Source organism: Hemitrygon akajei, chromosome 10, assembly GCF_048418815.1.
Source record: "Hemitrygon akajei chromosome 10, sHemAka1.3, whole genome shotgun sequence".
In the NCBI taxonomy this organism is placed as follows: domain Eukaryota; kingdom Metazoa; phylum Chordata; class Chondrichthyes; order Myliobatiformes; family Dasyatidae; genus Hemitrygon; species Hemitrygon akajei.
In genome coordinates this window covers 22,900,129-22,920,433 of record NC_133133.1, presented here as the reverse complement: position 1 = coordinate 22,920,433, position 20,305 = coordinate 22,900,129, and the positions used below count along the sequence as shown (strand labels likewise).

Genomic DNA, 20,305 nt, shown 5'->3' with positions numbered 1-20,305 from the left:
TGCAAGGTGATTATTTCTCCACAACAGATTTTCAGTTACGATAATGGTGTAACCTACTACACGTGTGTATCGAAAGATGTTTACCACACGTTATTGGATGCTATGGAGATGTAGTGCAATGTATGAAGTTGGTTGTGTGATGGGAATGGATTTAAGATTAGTGAGGTTAAACTCCAACTGGCATGACAGAGGAGTATCCTGGATGAAAGAAGAATGGAAAATTGGGATCAATATCAGGACCTACCTAAGTGTGAGATCATTGTTGCGGACTGATCCAGGAGATACTTAAGGCTAGGATATCAGTAGAATAACCGGCTGATGGTGTAGTGGCAGCAGAACTGGACTTCGAGGCAAATTGGTCCCGGGTTTGAACCTGGACGCGTCCTTGCACTCTTTCCATCCATGCTGGGTTGAGTGTCAAGCCAGCAACTCGGCCTCGTAACAAAACAGACAAATGCTAAAGAAATGGTAAGGTTGCAACCTGATGCACCACAAGGGGTGGCAAGGAGCAAATTATTACATAAATCTGTAGAATAAGGCAGGGATGGGATGAGTGAGAGTAGCTGAGGGGAAGAAATTTAATTGGCATTATTATGTGGCAATAAATGACGCAATTGTAAAAATGTCCAATGGAGATCCAAGGGAGAAAAAAGGAAACATTCATTATTGAAAGAAGATCTCAGAGAACAGCTTCTTCAGTTGATAATACAACATGTGCATTATAGTAGCATTTATGTGTGTATATAGCTGCTTGCCTCTGAAATTCATTCTATTGTAGTTAATGGAATAATTTTCAGAGCAGAGTACACCATTGTGCTACAGTCCGGGGATGAATTTCTGTGCAAGCATACTGCAATTTCACTTTGCAACATTCATCTGGGAACCAACTTCACCTTGTGCTGCTCTGGTAAGATTGAGAGAATACGATGCCCTATTAAATCATGGTAGTAACCTGGTCCAGTGGACTTCAGGTGCCAATTTAGTGTCACAAAAGTTTTTACCCTAAAACAAGGCAGGAGAGTTTACTTCATGCCAGAAAAACAATAAGAATTTTTTGAATAAGTATGGACACCAAGATCATTATGAATAAACTGGTCCTGATTACTGCTTCCATTTGCTATCTATTAATGGCACAAAAATCAAGTGATTGGCATCCAAAACACAATTACATAAATGGATCTGCTTTGATATATCATATACCCTTTGCTTGATTGCATTAAAGAGAAGCTAGAACCTGCAGCTCCCCAACAAAATAATGGTATAATTCTGGTGCTACAAGACATTTAATTTCATGGTTTGCTTGAAAGCTGCTCTTGATGGCAACTGATCTGCATTTTCTTGTGCGTTACTCCTGTGAGCTCCTTCAGCTACGTATGATGATGAGAAGGGAGAACAAATTTTTTTTGCTTTTCAAGATGAGGAGCGCCAATATTGGAGGAGAGGAAATCTCCTGTTTTGCCATCCAGAGTGACCATCAAGAATCCCCTCGTCAGGTGCTTTATAAATAAACCGAAGCCAGGTACATCATAGCTATCCCCAAAATCAGGTACATAATAGCTACTGCCAAGCATTGTGATTAGTCTGAAGCTAAGTACATGATGGCTAACCTCAAACCAGGAACATCAAATCAGGCTACTCCCAGCCGGTGACATGGGGCATTATTTCAATCCCCAATTTCAGGGAACAACATGGCTACTCCAAGCCCGGTATATCATGGCTACCCCAAGCCTGATGCACAACGGCAACCTCCAAACTGTTGAAATCATCAGTAATGCATTTGAATTTCTACACCAAACATCCTTGAGGCCTCACTTGGCTTGATGACAATTTATCTGTGATTTCTGTTGTAGGCCTGCACATTCTAAAAATTGAACCAAGAATGTCTAAACTTGTTACCAACAAACAGATATCAATTAAACTGCAAAGAAATGTCAATTAAAAGGGGCACATTATATTGGCATGAAGATACTAACTCTCTTATATTAATTTCTGTGGCTGTTTTGTTATATTTTTCATTAGTATTTTATTTTGTAAAACTTAGGCAATGTCCTGCACTATGGGTTTTAGCTCTTCATCAGGTATTCTCAGTGACTGAAATACCTATTTCAAATTTCCCAAGTGCTGAGATTCAATGGAAGTGCAGGGCACCGTAGAATCATAGGTTGTTAAGAATCTAATGCAACACTAGAAACAACAGTTTAACTGAAAATGTATTATAAAATCTTACATTTTTGCCTTTGTTATCTATGATTATTTTTATTTATAAAAGCATACATTCGTATTTTAATAGTTCATTTGGCTGCTGCCATGTTACTTTTGACCATGCACTGCATCCGAAGACACATGTTGTGGGTCAGGGGAACCTTAGATCACCGTTTGCAATGGTTTTGCACTGGCATCAAACCGGCATTGAGGCTGGAGTTCCATTTGTCATTCCCAGGCTTTTACAGGCAGTAGGTAGGACACACATATCTACTACTACATCGTTCTGAAATGGACTCAAATATCCTTTGGTGTTTCTTTCTCAAAATGGAAGTACTGAAGTAACCCCACCTATATCCACTTCCAGTGCCACCCACTTTCATTAACGCTCATAGCATTCATAAGGTGATAAACTACCTCTAGGGCACAAATCCACTGTTTATTTCCAAAGTCTTGAGTTGGGTAGCCATGATATCTATGCCCAGCATCATGCTAAGAGTTGAGGAAGCACATTTTATGGACATTGGTAGGCAGGAGGGTGCATTAATTGCCAGCTCCACCAATCTACCAATCATAGAGTGTTAGAATGTTTGCCTACCTTTCCTGCAACTGAGAAGTTCACAGTTCCTTTGCTGGTGTTCCTCATGACAATAAATAACAGTTTTTAACTAGCTGTTAAAAATGAGATGACAGATCAGCACTGGGTGTAGTCATGAGGAGAAATATTACCAGAGTTGTTTGGGGATTCAGGGATTCAGACACTTATCCAACTTCCTGACATATGCAAAACATTCTTGGTTCAAGCACAGGATTATTGCTATCTGTCCCTGGGACAACTAAGTCATGTTTGTAGGAATAGACACCACAAAGAACTTGTTGAAGGCTACCGTATTAGAGTTTAGCTTGCTTACAAATTGAGAAGGCGAAAGAAAAAAAAATCTTGTAATGAAATTGTTCTGTGCGCCTATACATCCTAAACCTTCTTAGTGGCGTGTGGAACAGATGGAGTTAGATTTACTGTCTATTTCTAGTATCTGTCCCAGAGACAGCTATGCTTTTCCCAAATTAATTTTACCCTTGTTGTATCAGTTAACATTTTAAACCATCTTTCCTTATCAGAGCAGATAAGCATTTCTGGATCTGCCATGGCCAGATTTGTTTTCTTCTAAGCCTTGCTGTGCACTGTAACACATGGCTGCCCGCAGCCCAGCTCTTTGATTAGGTGGTCTTCTGTAAACTCCTCGAGCTTCTTTGCTGTTCAGTACCATGGCCCTGTACGAACTGTTGAAACAAAAAAAGAAAGGAAGAAGACATCTTTTTCTACTCTTCACTCGCAGAACTGTCATCCAGTGCACTTACTGTCTCCATGCCAACTCTGCTATTGTTCTGAAACCCAGAAAATGTCACCACAGTGTGTAGAAGAATTAATACCAAAACACACAGCTTGAGTCTGCTGTTGCACAGTCGAGGTGCTGCTGAAACGGGCAGTGAAGACTGATGATGCAACACGGAGTCCATGGATTTGGTAGATATATTGTAACCTTTATCCCAGGATGGATCACAGGTATTCCATCTGACATCACAGCATTCTGGCTCTGCATTGGTTATATGGTTTTCCAGTAGCCCTATTGCACAAAAAAAAGAACTCAATCAGAAGCAATATAAGATCATAGCACACCTTCCTTTCAATATCTTCACTTACCTTGGCATTGACTGAAGAGCATTATGCCAGACCTCCCTCCATAGGCTAGAGCATAGAGTGAAGAGGCAAAATAGCCATTTGTGTTTTGTTGTGTATTTAATATTTCAATAATATTTGAGTAGTATTGTAAATATATTGTTTAATTAGTCATTCTTTGTTGATTAAATAATTTGTTATGTGTTTATGCAAAAGCAAGTGAATGTCATACTCCATTACAACACCACGTCATATAAATGCATCTTACTTATGTAACAGCGAAGAGTACACATTTATCCCAGTTTCCCCGTGTTTTTCTTAATTTATGGGGTTACAAAACAGAAGTGTTCAAAGTGTAAAGTACATTTATTATTAAAGTATACATTATACAACCTTGAGATTAGTCTGCTAATAGGCAGCCATGAAACAAAGAAACCCAAAAGAACACATTAAAAAAGACTTTCAATCTCCCAATGTTCAGAGATATAAAAAAAATCATGCAAACAATAAACACAGCATCTAGTGTTCTGAACTGAATCTACAAAGACAGTTCGTCCACAGACCCTTAGTTTAGCGCAGAGCAGAGCAGCGAGCTGAACTGGCCCGACACCAATCTTGGGCCCTGAACCTTGACCTTTTCAATCTGGCCCAGGACCTAAATGGTCATTCTAACATTGGGTTCAGTCATTTCGGTGAGTTCTGGGGCCATGACCCCGCTGCCTCGATTTGGCCTGTGCCCGACCTTTTCAAGTTGACCCAGCACTTAAGTCGATTGTGCCTCGGGTCTTCCTTGCTCTTGGCGACGGGCCCTGCTACCTCGCCTCTGTTCTGCCAACACATTTCCTTACCACTGCAGAGAAAAATTGCTCACAGATTGGTAGAGGGCCTTGAGTCTGGCTTGGGGTGTAAACCATTTCAACTTGCACCTGTATGGGAGAGAGTTTACCCCCCTCACTGATCATCAACCACTGGTGTCCATTTTCAATCCATGGAAGGGATGCAGAGATGAATTCTGTTTCTTGGAGGACACAATTAAAAGACTGAATTCAAGAGAACAACTAATCATGGAAATGCTAATGGATTGTCCTGTTTACCCTTGGATAAGGAAATACCTGAACAAAATTACAATAGAGGACACTACTGTTGATCTACAGTATTCTCCCTAATGCAAATGAAGAGTCTCCCTAATATGGCAGAGATGATCCAAAGAGAAACCAGAACAGACCCCGCACTGTCTCATGCCTACATGGCCACCCAAAATGGCTGGAATGTGTAGCAGAAATTCCAGATCCCCATTTTTACCAGCACCAATATAAATTTGCCCTTAATGGGGGGTTGCCGTATGTGGGGTTTGAGAGTTGTTTTACCATCCAAGCTAAGAGAAGGGGCAACTGTCCATGTTGGTCATCCAGGTGTGGTCAAAATGAAAGCATTGGCTCAAAACTTTGTCTGGTGGCCTGGGATTAATCAGCAGATCGAGCACCTTGCCATGCACTGTTCAGGATGCCAACACCTCTAGGAGATGCCAAGGGCAATGCATCCTGGGGATGGCCTGTATTGCTATGGCAGAGGGTTCATATGTATTTTGCCAGACTATTCATGGGCTCGAATTCCTTGGTTGTAATGGATGCATCGACAAAGTGACCATAAGTGTTCCCAAAAGCTTCTACTATAACCTTGCACACTGTTGATCAGTTGAGAAGCCTTTTCTCAAGGACTGATGTTCCAGAACACTTAGTCAGTGACAATGGACCACAGTTTGTTGTAGAACAGTTTCAGTCATTCCTGAAAATGAATAGAATAAGACATACTGCACCCAGCTGCAAATGGTTTAGCGGAAAAGGGTTGCCCAGAGTATAAAGAACCCACTGTGTGCAATGTCAGTAGATCACACTGCAGTGACACTGAATTAGAATCTCCGCAAATCCCCTTCTTGCATATTGTAATGCAGCACATAGCACAACCAACAACTCACCAGCTATGCTGTTCTTGGGTCATCCCTTGTGTACCTGGATCTCATAATTTTATAAACCTCTATCAGATCTTCCCTCAGTCCGCAGCACTCTGGAGAAAACTCAGTGCCTCATGATACCACATGCCCTCTAAACCAGGCAGCACCCTGTTAAATTTTGTCTGCACCCTCTCAAAAGCCTCAGCATACTTCCTCCAGTGGAGCGGCCAGAACAGTATGCAGTAATCCAGACATGACCTAACCAGAGTTCTATCACATTGCAATATAACCTCCTGACTTTTGAACTCAATGCATTAATGAATAAAAACAGGCATTCCATAAGCCTTCTTAACCACTCTATTGACCACTTTCAAGGAGCTATGAACTTGGACCCCAAGATTTCTCTGCTCAGCAACACTGTTAAAGGTCTTGCCCTTAACAGTGTACTGCCTCCTTGCATTTTCCCTTCTAAGGTGCAACACCTCACATTTATCTGGGTTAAACTCCATCTGCCATTTCTCTACTCATATCTGCAACTGATCTATATTGTGCTGTATTCTTTGCCAGTCTTCTAAACTATCCACAAGTCCACCAATCTTGGTATCGTCTGCAAACCTACTAACCCACCCATCTACATTTTCATCCCGGTCATTTATGTATATAAATCACAAACAGCAGAGATCCCTGTGGAACACCACTAATTACAAACCTCCAGCTCAAGTGCAGTAAGTTCCTTTGACCACTTCCCTTTCTCTTCTATATGCAAGCTAGTTCTGAATCCAAATAGCCAATTTGCCACAAACCCCATGCATCCTAATCTTGAGGATTAGTCTCCCATGAGGGATTTTGTCAAACATCATACTAAAATCCGTGTAGACAGCATCCTCTGCCCTACCCTCATCAATCTCTTGTCACCTTGTCAAAAAAAAACCAATTCAGTTGGTAAGACATGACTTGTGTATTTAATATTTCAGTAATATTCGAGTAACATTGTCAATATATTGTTTGATTAAGCATTCTTTCTTGTTTAAATAATTCATTACAAGTTTTATGTAAAAGTACGGGAATGGCATACGTATGTCATTACCCTACCGTGTCATATGTACGCGTCTCGCTTAAAGTAAAAATGAAGAGTGCATGGTAATCCTGGTTACCCAGTGTTTTTTCTTTTGATTAATTTACCAAGTTACAAAACACAACATTTTTCTAGAACACAAGGAAATCTTGAGGCATCTGCTGCTATGTAGATGCTGCCAGAGTTGGAGCCTCATGGTATATTCAATGGCCAGAGAGAATGCAAAGCCAATGGCTTTTTGCCTGCAAGGTTAGGTGAGGCTGCTGTCAGTGGCTAGCATCAACTAAGGGTTCACATTAACTCTGCGGCTTGTTCCATCTGACTAATCCTCTGGCATATGGAAAGGAGGAATATGAGGAGCCAACAGCCAACATGTTATTTCATTGCATAGAACACTACATTGCAATCCCATCCTGAAGTTGACTCAGATCTGTATCAACAGCATCAGAGGTTAGAAATGGCATCGTATTTGTTCCCCATTTCCTGGCCAAGGGCCTCTGAACAAAATCATAAATTCCATTCCTGTAATCTGGATAAGATCAGCTAACTCAACACGGATCAGCAATATATATATAGACGTCAAAGAACATTAGAGATTAAAGGTTAACTTCTCGCATGCAAACTGGGCACGGGCACAGAAGACAAGGAGGTGACTGCTGAACATGAAGCAAGCTAAACGAAGGAGTGAGAGTGAATGGAGAAACAGGAAGAGATACTATGGTTCAATGGTTCCATTTAATATCAGAGAATGTATACAGCATACCACCGGAAATTCTTCCTCTTTATAGACACCCTCGACACAGAAGTAAAACCCCGAAGCATGAATGATAGGAAAATGTTAGAACCCTAAAGCCCCCCTCCCCGCCCATGCACAAGCAGCAGCAAAATTATCAACTCTCCCCTCCCTTCCCCACCTGCCTCAGCAAAATGCATCGTGCCCCCCCCACCACCAGCCATGCAAGGAATAGCAAAGCCCCCCCCCCCAAGAGACCATGATCTAAAGTCCATTAAAAACTACTGTTCACCCCAACAGTTCAACAGCTTTCGCTCACTAGCAAGGGAGCGAGGTATCGCTCCTACCAGGGCGATAGGGAGACCAACAGCAGATTCTGAAAAGATGGTATAGTCATGCAGTCATAGAAACCTATGGTCTTTCAGCCCATCTAGTCTGTGCCAAATTATTATTCTGCCTAGTCCCATCAACCTGCAGCTGGACCATAACCCTCCATACCCTTCCCATCCATGTACTTATCCAAGCTTCTCTTAAATGTTGAAATCGTACCCATATCCACCACTTCTCCTAACAGTTCATTCCATACTCTCATCACCCACTGAATGAAGAAGTTCCCCGTCATGTTCGTCATTTCACCTTTCAGCCTTATCCCATAGCCTTGAGTTCTAGTCTCACCCAACCTCAGTGGAAAAAGTCTGCATGCATTTACCCAATCTATACCCCTCATAATCTACCAAATCTCCCCTCATTCTCCTTTGCTCCAGGGAATAAAATCCTAACCTATTCAACCTTTCCCTATAACTCAGATCCTCAAGTCCTGGCAACATTCTTATAAATTGTCCCTGCACTATTTCAATCTTATTTATATCCTTCCTGTAGGTCGGTGACCAGAACTGCACTCAACACTCCAAAATGGACCTCTCCAACATCGTATACAGCTTCACCATAATATCGCAACTCCGGTACTCAATACTTTGATTTTGATTTCAAAGTTTCAGAGGAAGAGCTGAAAAGCAAAAGAATTGATCCCAAAAAATCAGAAGTAGATCTGTTTAGTCTTCAATGTGGGTGGGATGAACCACTGGAATTGGAAGGATAGTTTACATATGAATATACACTCAGTGACTGTAATGTATGGATCTATTACTTTTAGAGCAATGACCTCCCCCCTCCCTTAGCGTATTACGTATTGATCTGTTGTCTGCGCATGTACATTGTTCTCTTTCTCCCTCTCTCACTGCAATGTGAATACACCAATTAAAGCCATCTCCCTTGTCCATGCTTTTGGTCAATATATATATGTAGTTGTGCACAGACACAAGAGTGACCAATTCATTAGGTGCCTCTTGTACCTAATAGCCTCTGAGAGTATTTCTGTCTGCTGGTGGTCTTCTGCTCTGCAGCCCATTGGGTTCAACATGTTGTGTCTTCGGAGATGCTCTTCTGCACACCACTGTTGCAACGTGTGGTTATTTGAGTTACTGTCACCTTCCTGTCAGCTTGAACCAGTCTGGCCATTCTCCTCTGATCTCTCTCATTAACAAGGCATTTTTGCTCACACAGCTGCTGCTCAATGGATTTTTTAAAATTACTTTTTTGCACCATTTTCTGCTACACTGTAAGACCATAAGACAAAGGAGCAGAAGTCGGCCATTCGGCCCATCGAGTCTGCTCCGCCATTTCATCATGAGCTGACCCAATCTCCCCTTTAGTCCCATTCCCCCGCCTTCTCACCATAACCTTTGATGCCCTGACTACACAGATACCTATCAATCTCTGCCTTAAATACACCCAATGACCCGGCCTCCACTGCCACCCGTGGCAACAAATTCCATAGATTCACCACCCTCTGGCTAAAAAATTTCTTCGCATCTCTGTTCTGAATGGGCTCCCTTCAATCCTCAAATCACACCCTCTCGTACTAGACTCCCCCACCATGGGAAACAACTTTGCCACATCCACTCTGTCCATGCCTTTCAAGATTCAAAATGTTTCTATGAGGTCCCCCCTCATTCTTCTAAACTCCAAGGAGTGCAGTCCAAGAGCGGTCAAACGTTCCTCATATGTTAACCCTCTCATTCCCGGAATCATTCTAGTGAATCTTCTCTGAACCCTCTCCAATGTCAGCACATCCTTTTTTAAATAAGGAGCCCAAAATTGCACACAGTATTCCAAGTGAGATCTTACCAGTGCCTTAAAGAGCCTCAACATCACATCCCTGCTCCTATACTCTATTCCTCTAGAAATGAATGCCAACATTGCATTCGCTTTCTTCACCACCAACTCAACCTGGAGGTTAACCTTAAGTGTATCCTGCACGAGGACTCCCAAGTCCCGTTGCATCTCAGAACTTTGAATTCTTTCCCCATTTAAATAATAGTCTGCCCGTTTATTTCTTCTACCAAAGTGCATGACCGTACATTTTCCAACATTGTAATTCATTTGCCTCTTCTTTGCCCATTCCCCCAATCTATCCAAGTCTCTCTGCAGACTCTCTGTTTCCTCAGCACTACCGGCCCCTCCACCTATCTTTGTATCATCAGCAAACTTAGCCACAAAGCCATCTATTCCATAATCCAAATCGTTGATATACAACATAAAAAGAAGCGGCCCCAACACGGACCCCTGTGGAACACCACTGGTAACTGGCAGCCAACCAGAACGGGATCCCTTTATTCCCACTCTCTGTTTCCTGCCAATCAACCAACGCTCGATCCACGTATGTAACTTTCCCATAATTCCATGGGCTCTTATCTTGTTTAGCAGCCTCATGTGCGGCACCTTGTCAAAGGCCTTTTGAAAATCCAAATACACAACATCCACTGCATCTCCCTTGTCTAGCCTACTTTAAATTTCCTCAAAAAATTGCACTAGGTTTGTTAGGCAGGATTTTCCTTTAAGGAAACCATGCTGAGTTCTGCCTATCTTGTCATATGCCTCCAGGTACTCTGTAACCTCATCCTTGACAATCGACTCCAACAACTTCCCAACCACTGATGTCAAGCTAACAGGTCTATAATTTCCTTTTTGCTTCCTTGCCTCCTTCTTAAATAGCAGGGACATTTGCAATCTTCCAGTCCTCCGTAACCAGGCCAGAATCTTTCGACTTTTGAAAGATCATTGCTAATGCCTCTGCAATCTCCACTGCTACTTCCTTCAGAACACGAGGGTGCATCCCATCTGGTCCGGGAGATGCATCTACTCTTAGACTATTCAGCTTCCTGTGTACTTTCTCTGTCGTAATTGTGACTGCGCATATTTCTCTTCCCTGACACCCTTGAATGTCCAGTAGATTGCTGATGTCTTTCTCAGTGAAGACTGATGCAAAATACTCGTTCAGTTCCTCCGCCATCTCCTTATCTCCCAATACAATTTCTCCAGCATCATTTTCTATCGGTCCTATATCTACTCTCACCTGTCTTTTACTTTTTATATACTTGAAAAATCTTTTAGTATCCTCTTTGATATTATTTGCTAGCTTCCTTTCATAGTTCATCTTTTCCCTCTTAATAATCTTCTTAGTTTCCTTTTGTAAGCTTTTAAACACTTTCCAATCCTCTGTCTTCCCAGTAATTTTTGCTTCCTTGTTTGCCCTCTGCTTTGCTTTTACTTTGGCTTTGACTTCTCTTGTCAGCCACGGTTGCATCCCTTTTCCATTCAAAAATTTCTTCTTCTTTGGAATATATCTGTCTTGCACCTTCCTCACTTGTCGCATAAACTCCAGCCACTGCTGCTCTGCCGTCCTACCTGCTAGTGTCCCTTTCCAGTCAACCTTGGCCAGTTCCTCTCTCATGCCACTGTAATTTCCTTTACTCCACTGAAATACTGACACATCAGATTTCAGCTTCTCTTTCTCAAATTTCACAATGAACTCAATCATGTTGTGATCACTGCCTCCTAAGGGTTCCTTCACTTAATCTCTCTAATCACCTCTGGTTCATTACACAATACCCAATCCAGTACAACCAATCCCCTAGTGGGCTCAACAACAAGCTGTTCAAATAACACTCTTTTCTGTTCTTTCCAATTAAGGGCTATTTAAGAGATAAACTGGGTCAAACAATGTTATTGCCGAAACCTAATAAAATAGAAACTTTAATTCATAAAGGAAAAATTTAAACATTTATTTCTGATATGTATAATTTGATTCAAAAACAGGCAATTAAACAAGGAATTCATAAGTCAAGACAAAAATGGGAAACTGATTTAAATATTAAAATTGATGAAACAAGTTGGTCAAGATTATGTCTTGACAGTATGACAAATACAATAAATGTTCGACTAAGATTAGTACAATATAACTTTTTACATCAAATATATATTACACCACAAAAAATAAATAGATTAAACTCAAATTTATCTGATCAATGTTTTCGATGTAATCAAGAAATCGGTACTTTTTTACACTCTACTTGGTCTTGTTTTAAAATTCAACCTTTTTGGACAAATGTAAGAGTTTTATTGGAACAAATTATTGGAATACAACTTCCACATAATCCAACATTATTTTTACTAGGCGATATTGAAGGGATAAAATCAAAATCCAAATTGAATAAATATCAGAAAGAATTCATAAAAATTGCATTGGCAGTAACCAAAAAGGCTATTGCAGTTACTTGGAAATCGGATTCATACTTAAGTATAGATCATTGGAAAAATGAAATTTTTAGCTGCATTCCACTTGAAAAAATTACTTATAATTTAAGAGATAAATATGAAATATTTCTGAAAATTTGGCACCCTTATTTACAAAAAATAGGATTAAATATATAGGTGTTCTGAAGATAAAATTATTGGTTATCTGGGGAAAGAAATAAATATACATATTAAAGCTATTATGAACTCCATGGAGCATGTGGGGATCTTCCGATATCCAGGCACTCTTTCTTTCTTTCTTTTTTCTTTCTTTCTTTCTTTTTTCTTCTCTTTTTTTTCTACAGGGATATGTTAGGGGGGAGGGGTTAAGGGGAGGGGGGAAGGGTTGATAATTTTTTTTCCTTCTGTAACCTATTTGAAAATTCAATAAAAAATTTTTTAAAAAAAACCAAGCTGTTCTAAAAAGCCATCTCGTAGACATTCCACAAATTCTCTCTCTTGAGATCCAGTGTCGACCTGATTTTTCCAATCCACTCGCATGTTAAAATCCCCTACAATTATCATTAACACTGCCCTTCTGGCAAGCCTTTTCTATTTCCTGTTGTAAGGAATTCCGGGAGATCATCAGTTTCCGAGATACACAAACCACACCATCTGGCACCAGCAATCATTCCATGGTCAAAGATACATATGTGGTCTGAACAACTGAACCTCTTGACTTTCTCGACATGCTTTTATGCATTGAGTTGCTGCCATACGATTAGGTATTTGCATTAACGTGCTGGTGTAGAGGTGTACTTAATAAACTGGCCACTGAGTATATAATGTGAAATTTTGAAGCCATCAGTGGAAGTGCAGTGGGTTACATCTTTATTTATTTCTGATTGCTGCTTGTAGCATTAAAACTGAAAAAAAAATACTAACTTGATCGAAGATATACTTAAAAACTTATTAGGGTGATTTTCATTGACCACTGCATTAAAATGGTCCCTGATTGCTGCTGTCCAAGACTGCAGCTGCCACCTCATTGCCGCTGGGACACAACATGAGGCCAGCCAAATCCTTAAAGGAACTCGCTGAATGCAATCTCAAGGTAACTGTATAAAATAGCTGGCATGAAAGGGAGAGGACACAATGTTTGGTTATCTTCCTGATGATCACGAACATTGATCCATTTCCTCTGCCACTAAAGTCCAAGCACTAATCTTTGCTGTGAATTCCATGGAAAGGCAGGTTTAGACAAGTAACGTGAGAGACATTTGTATGGGGACTGTTTCTCACCTTCTTTGTTTCAGAATTGGATGTAACATAGGAAAAGATGCATTCAACAGGGTGTGTAAAAGTATAATTTTGGCATACTTTAAAATAAAGGTATTTTTAATTGACTGCAATTTTTGTTGTATGTATGGGATTTATGAAGTGTTTAATTGAACATTCAGGTGCACTCAGCTGTCTTATACTCTATTATTTCTGTTGACATTTGTGGTCAATATCTTATGGTGGTGGCATCCATCGGTCTCAAGAGACCATGGATCTGTGCCTGGAGTTTCCAGGGCGCAGGCCTGGGCAGGGTTGTATGGGAGACCGGCAGTTGCCCAAGCTGCAGGCCTTCCCCTCTCCACGCCACCGATGTTGTCCAAGGGAAGGGCACTAGGACCCATGCAGCTTGGCACTGGTGATGTCGCAGGGCAATGTGTTGTTAAGTGCCTTGCTCAAGGACACAAACACGCTGCCTCAGCTGAGGCTCGAACCAGTGACCTTCAGGTTACTACTCCGATGCCTTGCCACTAGGCCACGCGCCAACACAATATCTTATGCAGTACCGTTTTAATAACATACAGATGTAATTTTCAATTGTTCGTATTCATTCTAATCTACATAATGTACTGAGTATGCATTTTAAATTAAGTGAATACTAACAATTCCCAAAGAGGGACATGGACTTGATCAAACAACATATTAATTCATTCTTAATGAAACATATGCCCTCAGGCCAGTAAATGATTATTGACATCTGATGATTAAAGAACTGATATTTTAGAAATTGTAATAGGACAAAAATCTATTCAAGTTTGGGGGCAAAGTACAAATGACTCAGAAAGTAGACTACCTGAGATCAAATTTTATGTTGTTTAAAGAAGTACCTTTCAATTATGTATCATCTCTTTCATTCCTTCATATTCATATTCGTATTCATATACATATTCAAAATGGAATTCAGATTCAGATTTATTTATCACATGTACATTAAAACAGACAGTGAAATGTGTCATTTATATTACCAACCAACACAATTTAAGTCTCCCTTAAATGTCGCCGTACATTCCGGTGCCAGCATAGCGTACCCACAACGCTCGGCAGAACAACGCCGAACGGAACAGAACACAACAAGAATCAAAACAACAACAGCTAAACAAGCCCCTGCCCTCTCTCTCATCCACACGCCCACACGAGTGTCCGCCAACCCTGGGACAGGTCTCCGAACCTCCAGTGGATTCGCGATCAATGGGCCAATTAATGTACCCACCAGCCTATTATTCTTGATATGCAGTACACTGAACTGTTGAAATGAATCAACAGTTTAGTAATATACTGTATTGTTGGTGGTACGATTGGCCATCAATGTGTTAGAAGAGCTCTATACCTTTCTGCATTGAATCCTGACAATGTTGAGGAGGTGGGTGGTGTTTCACTTTAGCATTTTATGAGTGATTTAGGTTACAGTGACAAGATAATCCTTCGGTCCAAACTAAGGGGCTTAGATTTGGGGTGAGGAGGCAAAGAGTTAAAAGGGACTTAAGGGGTAACTTTTTCATGCAGAGGGTGGGGTGAGTATGCTGAATAAGCTGCCAGAGGCAGTGGCTGAGGCAGGTACAATAGTATTATTCAAGAAGCATGTATAGGTATTGTACATGGAGGACAAGGCCTGGAGGAATATAGGACAAATACAGGGAATTGAGACTAGCTAGGTGGACACTGTGGTGGCCTGGGTTTATTTTACTGAAGAAGCTGTGTCTGTGCTGTATTGCTCTTTGCTCCATTATGATGCTCAACCTTCAAAGAAAGGGCTCACAAAGAGATGTGGAATAAAAATCAACAACTTATAGGAGTAGAAAAAGTAAGCGCTATTACAAAGAAGGCATGGCAGCAACTCTACTTTCTTGTAAGTCTACGCAGATTCGGCATGTCATTTAACACTTTGACAAACTTCTGTAGGCACTCTGTGGAGAGCATCCCGACTGGTTGCATCATGGCCTGGTATGGAAACACCAATGCCCATGAATAGAAAAAGCCCATGAAAAGCGATGGATACAGACAAGTCCATCACAGGAAAAGCCCTCCTCACCATCAAGTAAATTTAAAAGGAGCACTGCCTCAAGATAGCAACATCCATCAACAAGGACCCCCACCATCCATCCTGAGCTCTCTTCTCACTACTACCATGAGGCAGTAGGTACAGAAGCATTAGATGCCATACCTTCAGGTTCAGGAATAGTTATTACACTTCAACCATCAGGCTCCTGAACCAGCACGGATAACTGTACTCAACTCAACACAGAACTGATTCCATAACCTGTGGACTCACTTTCAAAGACTCAACAACTCATGTTCTCAATATTATTTGTTCATTATTGACTTTTCTTCCATTTGCACAGTTTGTCTTCTTTGGCACATTGGTTGTCTGTCTTTCTTTTGTGCAGTTTTTCATTGATTCTATTGTTACTTTGTATTTACTAGGAATGCCCACAAGAAAATAAATCTCAAGGTTGTATATGGTGACATATATATGTATTGATATATACTGTACGTACTTTGATAACAAATTTACTTTGAAGTAGCTTAGTGAGAATTTAGTCAGTGGGCATAAAACTCGTCACATAAATATATGGAATGGGCTTCAGAATAGGAATCAAATGTTCTACAGACAAGAGAAATTTAATACCCTTCTGAACAGAATGTGATATCCTTTGACATACTTCAGGAATAATGAAAGATTCTAGTGTATTCTTCTCCACCATTTGATTTATTTTCAGGGAAAATGCAAAGTTTCAAGATGGACTTCATCTCACTTTCTTGTAAATATAATGTGAGCTAATTTGCGGGCACAAAATAAACACTGCTGTCAAGTTGTGGGGAACTGTAAGGTGCTTAAAGGGAATCGAAGTTGGAAAAGTAACAAGTTCTTTGGCATAATTGGAGAATGAATAAAGAGGAAAAAATACTGGTATATTAAAAAAAAATAAGATTAGTGATTAGGATCAGGACCCAATCTTAAAAGATCACATGAGTGAAGTTATATGACATGTTTGAAACAGAAGTAATGCAATAAATGGGCACAGGGAACAGGCAAGAAAATAGGTTAAATAGAACTTTATATCACAGCAAAAATAGCAGAATAGCCAAATGTAAGCGCCAAGACAAAAATATTCTTTTGACAGGGAAATTGATGCCCAATGGCATCTGTAAATAGCGTGAGGAATACTTTCTCTGGAGGGGAGTCGCTGGATTAAAACCAATTTGGAAATAAAAAGAAGCCTGTTTCCATGTGAGACTATTCTATTCAAACATTAAAACACACGAGGGAATACCATTTCATAAACACAGCTGTTAACAGTGTAAGGATTAGAGTGAGATTTGTTATATAAAGGCAAAAAAAAAATTGTTTACTCAAAACAAATTATTCAAGAACATTGAAGTAGATTGTTTAAGGCAATAGAGTTTCATTAATCTCAGAGAAAGAGTGCATATCTCTACTGTTTTCACAAAGAGATTATGATAGCAAGATTTGTGGATGTGTGTTAGTAACAAATGTAATGAAAGAAAGAGCAGAAATTACCCAGTGGAAAATCTTACTAGACTGCTTGTGCTGACCTTAAGAGAGGTTTAGAATGATAGTACATTACTGCCACTTTAGAGTGATTAGGAATCAATATGGTGCTGGTGACACATGGCGACATTTTGCAAGCAGCTCACAAAACTTCTAGATATTCTTCTTCTGCAATATTATTTCTTATTTGTTTTTCTTGGTATTTGCAGTTTGTCTTCTTTTGCATATTGGTTGTTTGTCCGCCTTTGTTTGTGTGTCATTTTTGATTGATTCTATTGTGTTGCTTTGCATCTACCGTGAATGGCTGCAAGAAAATCAAGTCAAGTCAAGTTTATTGTCATTTAACTACAGATATGTATACTGTCAAGTGAGACAATGCTTCTCCAGAAAATGAACCTCAGGGTAGTATATGGTAACATATACAGAACTGAAGTTCATGCAAGTGAGTACACAGTCACAAAGCCAGTCAGAGCTGACCCAGCAGCTACAGCCTTGGTTCAGTGCAGAGATGAGTAAACCTCAGGAGTGGCAAGCTGAGCAGGGCCCGTCCTTGTCTCTGGCTCCTACACCCTGACCTTTCCAAACTGGCCTGGTGCTTAAATCAGAAAAATTGTGGGTCATTCATCACTCCCGGACTCAGACCCTGCTGTATGATATGGCTCTGGGCCTGGGCCCTGCCACCTCAATTCTGCTTTGCCTCAGATCTGCCCTTTGAATTGCCTCCGAGTCTGCTCCAGCAGCCAAACATTGACTTGTTCACCACCTTGATTTAGCCCTACACACCATGCCACAACAATTCTGCACTTATGACCAGAATACACCTATTTGCTTTCCATTTGATTGGTTGCTCTGTACCAGAGAGGGGAGAGCCTGCCACTGTGTACAGAGGGTGTTGCCCAGGTTTTTTCTGCAGTTTGGATGTGGACTTGAACTTTAGACTCTTTTTTTTTTCAGTCTTATAGTTTTTTACATTCTGTGTTTTTTCACCTGATCTTGATTTTTTGTGTGGGGTGGGAGATTTGGGGGTCAATGATTGTGCTGCCTTTCTTTTCCTTTCTGGTTTCATGGCTATCCGGAGAATTGAAGAATTTCAGAGATGTATACTTTGATAAGAAATGAATCTGTGAACCTTTGAGACTTCAATTCATATCACAACAATGCCTGGTTGTACTGGCAGTTCAAAAGCTCAACTCCAAAAGGGAAATTACAGGCTTTTGAATGTGAGTAATAAACTAGCTAGTAGTTGTATTTTCTGCCAGCAAGCTCTCGCTGTGTGTCGCCAGTACCATCTTAAACTGGATTCTAGCATTGGATTCAATATTCATGATTGTTTAATGTTTTTTCCAGTGCATAGTGTAAAGGAGAACAAAATAATTGTTACTCCAGATCTGATGCAGCATATGAAAACACACTAAGATAAAGAACATGATAATAAAATATATCACAATAAATATAAATGCATAATTTGGAAGATGTGTAACTCGTGTGGTTGATGGTTGGGTTGAGTTGTTCTCTAACATTGGGAATCCATTTACAAACATTTTGTCTCCATGCAAGGAGACATCATCAGCACACTGTTAATTTTGTTATGTCCTCAAAATGCTTGCCCTTTATATAGTTATCAAGCAGATGATTGGTTGTCATTATGGAAACGCAATTGTGATATAGGGAGGAGATCTCGTCGTTGATTGGTTGCATGGCGAACTTAGCGTGCTGTGTGAAATTTTGTCCGCATTGGCTCATAAGTAGGATTGAGGTCTACACCTCTGTTTACCAAATTATTTGCAGAATATCTTGCTCCTAGGAATTATCTTTCATGCTGCATGCTTGCTTGTGCCATGGCTTTCACTGATGCCCAGCTGAATTTGTGCCTCACAAAGTGCACTGCAGATGCTGTGGGTGGTCAAATCAAGACGTACAAAAAAGCTGGATGACCTCAGCAGGATACTGCACGTTTTTTGTACGTCTGAATTTGTGCCTCTCTTGATCATCATGCATAGAGACTAGGGAGAGTTGGTCATGATACTTTACAGCCAGTTGATGTTCATGAATCTTGCCAATGTAATACTACTGCAGTCCTCACATTGGATTTTGTAGACTGATCAGCAATGAGATATCCTCCCTACATCACAACTGAGTTTCTGTAGTGATGACCAATCAGTTGATTGATCAGTATATAAAGGCCAAACATTCAGAGGACACACCATAATTAACAGCACACTGATGATGTCTCCTCATATGGTGATGAAACATTTACAAGTAAATTGCCAAGATCAGAGAATAACTCAACCCCATAAATATCTAAAGTAGCTTAAGGCTTCTTTGGAATGGGTATGTGCTTCCGTTTACATTTTAGAGTTGGCAAAATGCAAGGTGACGAAATCTCATCCCTTACAGCAATGATTTAATTCAGTTTTTTGCATTTTTAATTGCTGAGACATTCTGTTATTTCATCTCTTGGACTGCCTACTTATGGCAAGAAATAATGAAAAAAAAAATGGCATTGAAGAGGGTCCAGAAGAGGGTCATGAGAAGGAACCCAGAGAATGAAAGGGTTAATGTACAGTATGAGTATTGATGGCTCTGGGCCTGTACTTGCTGGTGTTCAGAAGAATGATGGGGAATCTCATTGAAACCTATCAAATATTGAAAGGCCTAGATAGAGTGGAGCTGGAGAGGATGTTTCTTATAGTGGGAGAGTCTAGGATTAGAGGGGACAGACTCAGAATACACGGACATCCCTTTAGAACAGCGATAAGGGGGAATTCTTTTAGCCAGAGGGTGGTGGATCAGTGGAATTTTTTGCCAAAGGCAGCTGTGGAGGGCATGTCATTGAAAATATTTAAAGTGGAGATTAAAAGGTTCTTGATCAGTCAGGGTGTCAAAAGTTACAGGGAGAAGACAGGAGAATGGAGTTGAGCGGAATAAAAATCAACAATGATGAAAAGGCAGAGCAGACTAAATGGACTGGACAACACGTACAACACGCTGGAGGAACTCAGCAGGTCGGGCAGCATCCGTGGAAACGAACAGTCAACGTTTCGGGCTGAGACCCTTCATCAGAACTGAAGAGGGAGGGGGCAGGGGCCGTATAAAGCAGGTGGGGGGAGGGGGTAAGGAGAAGGCTGGTAGGTGCCAGGTGAAAAACCAGTAAGGGGAAAGATCAAGGGGTGGGGGGGGGGGGGGAGCAGGGAGGGGATAGGCAGGAAAGGTGAAGAAGGGATGTAAGGGGAAAGCACTAT

At 40.7% G+C, this 20,305-nt stretch overlaps 1 protein-coding gene across 1 annotated transcript in view; it reads right to left on the bottom strand.

The window, feature by feature from the left end:
- Nucleotides 1–1,716: 1,716 nt before the first annotated feature.
- Nucleotides 1,717–20,305, bottom strand: part of LOC140734217 (NALCN channel auxiliary factor 2-like) — a 475,332-nt gene continuing 456,743 nt past the window's right edge. Inside the window, exon 4 of the mRNA XM_073057897.1 lies at nucleotides 1,717–3,827. Coding sequence (XP_072913998.1) covers nucleotides 3,523–3,827 — 305 coding nt within the window. The 3' untranslated portion in view covers nucleotides 1,717–3,522. The remainder of the gene's footprint in view (nucleotides 3,828–20,305) is intronic.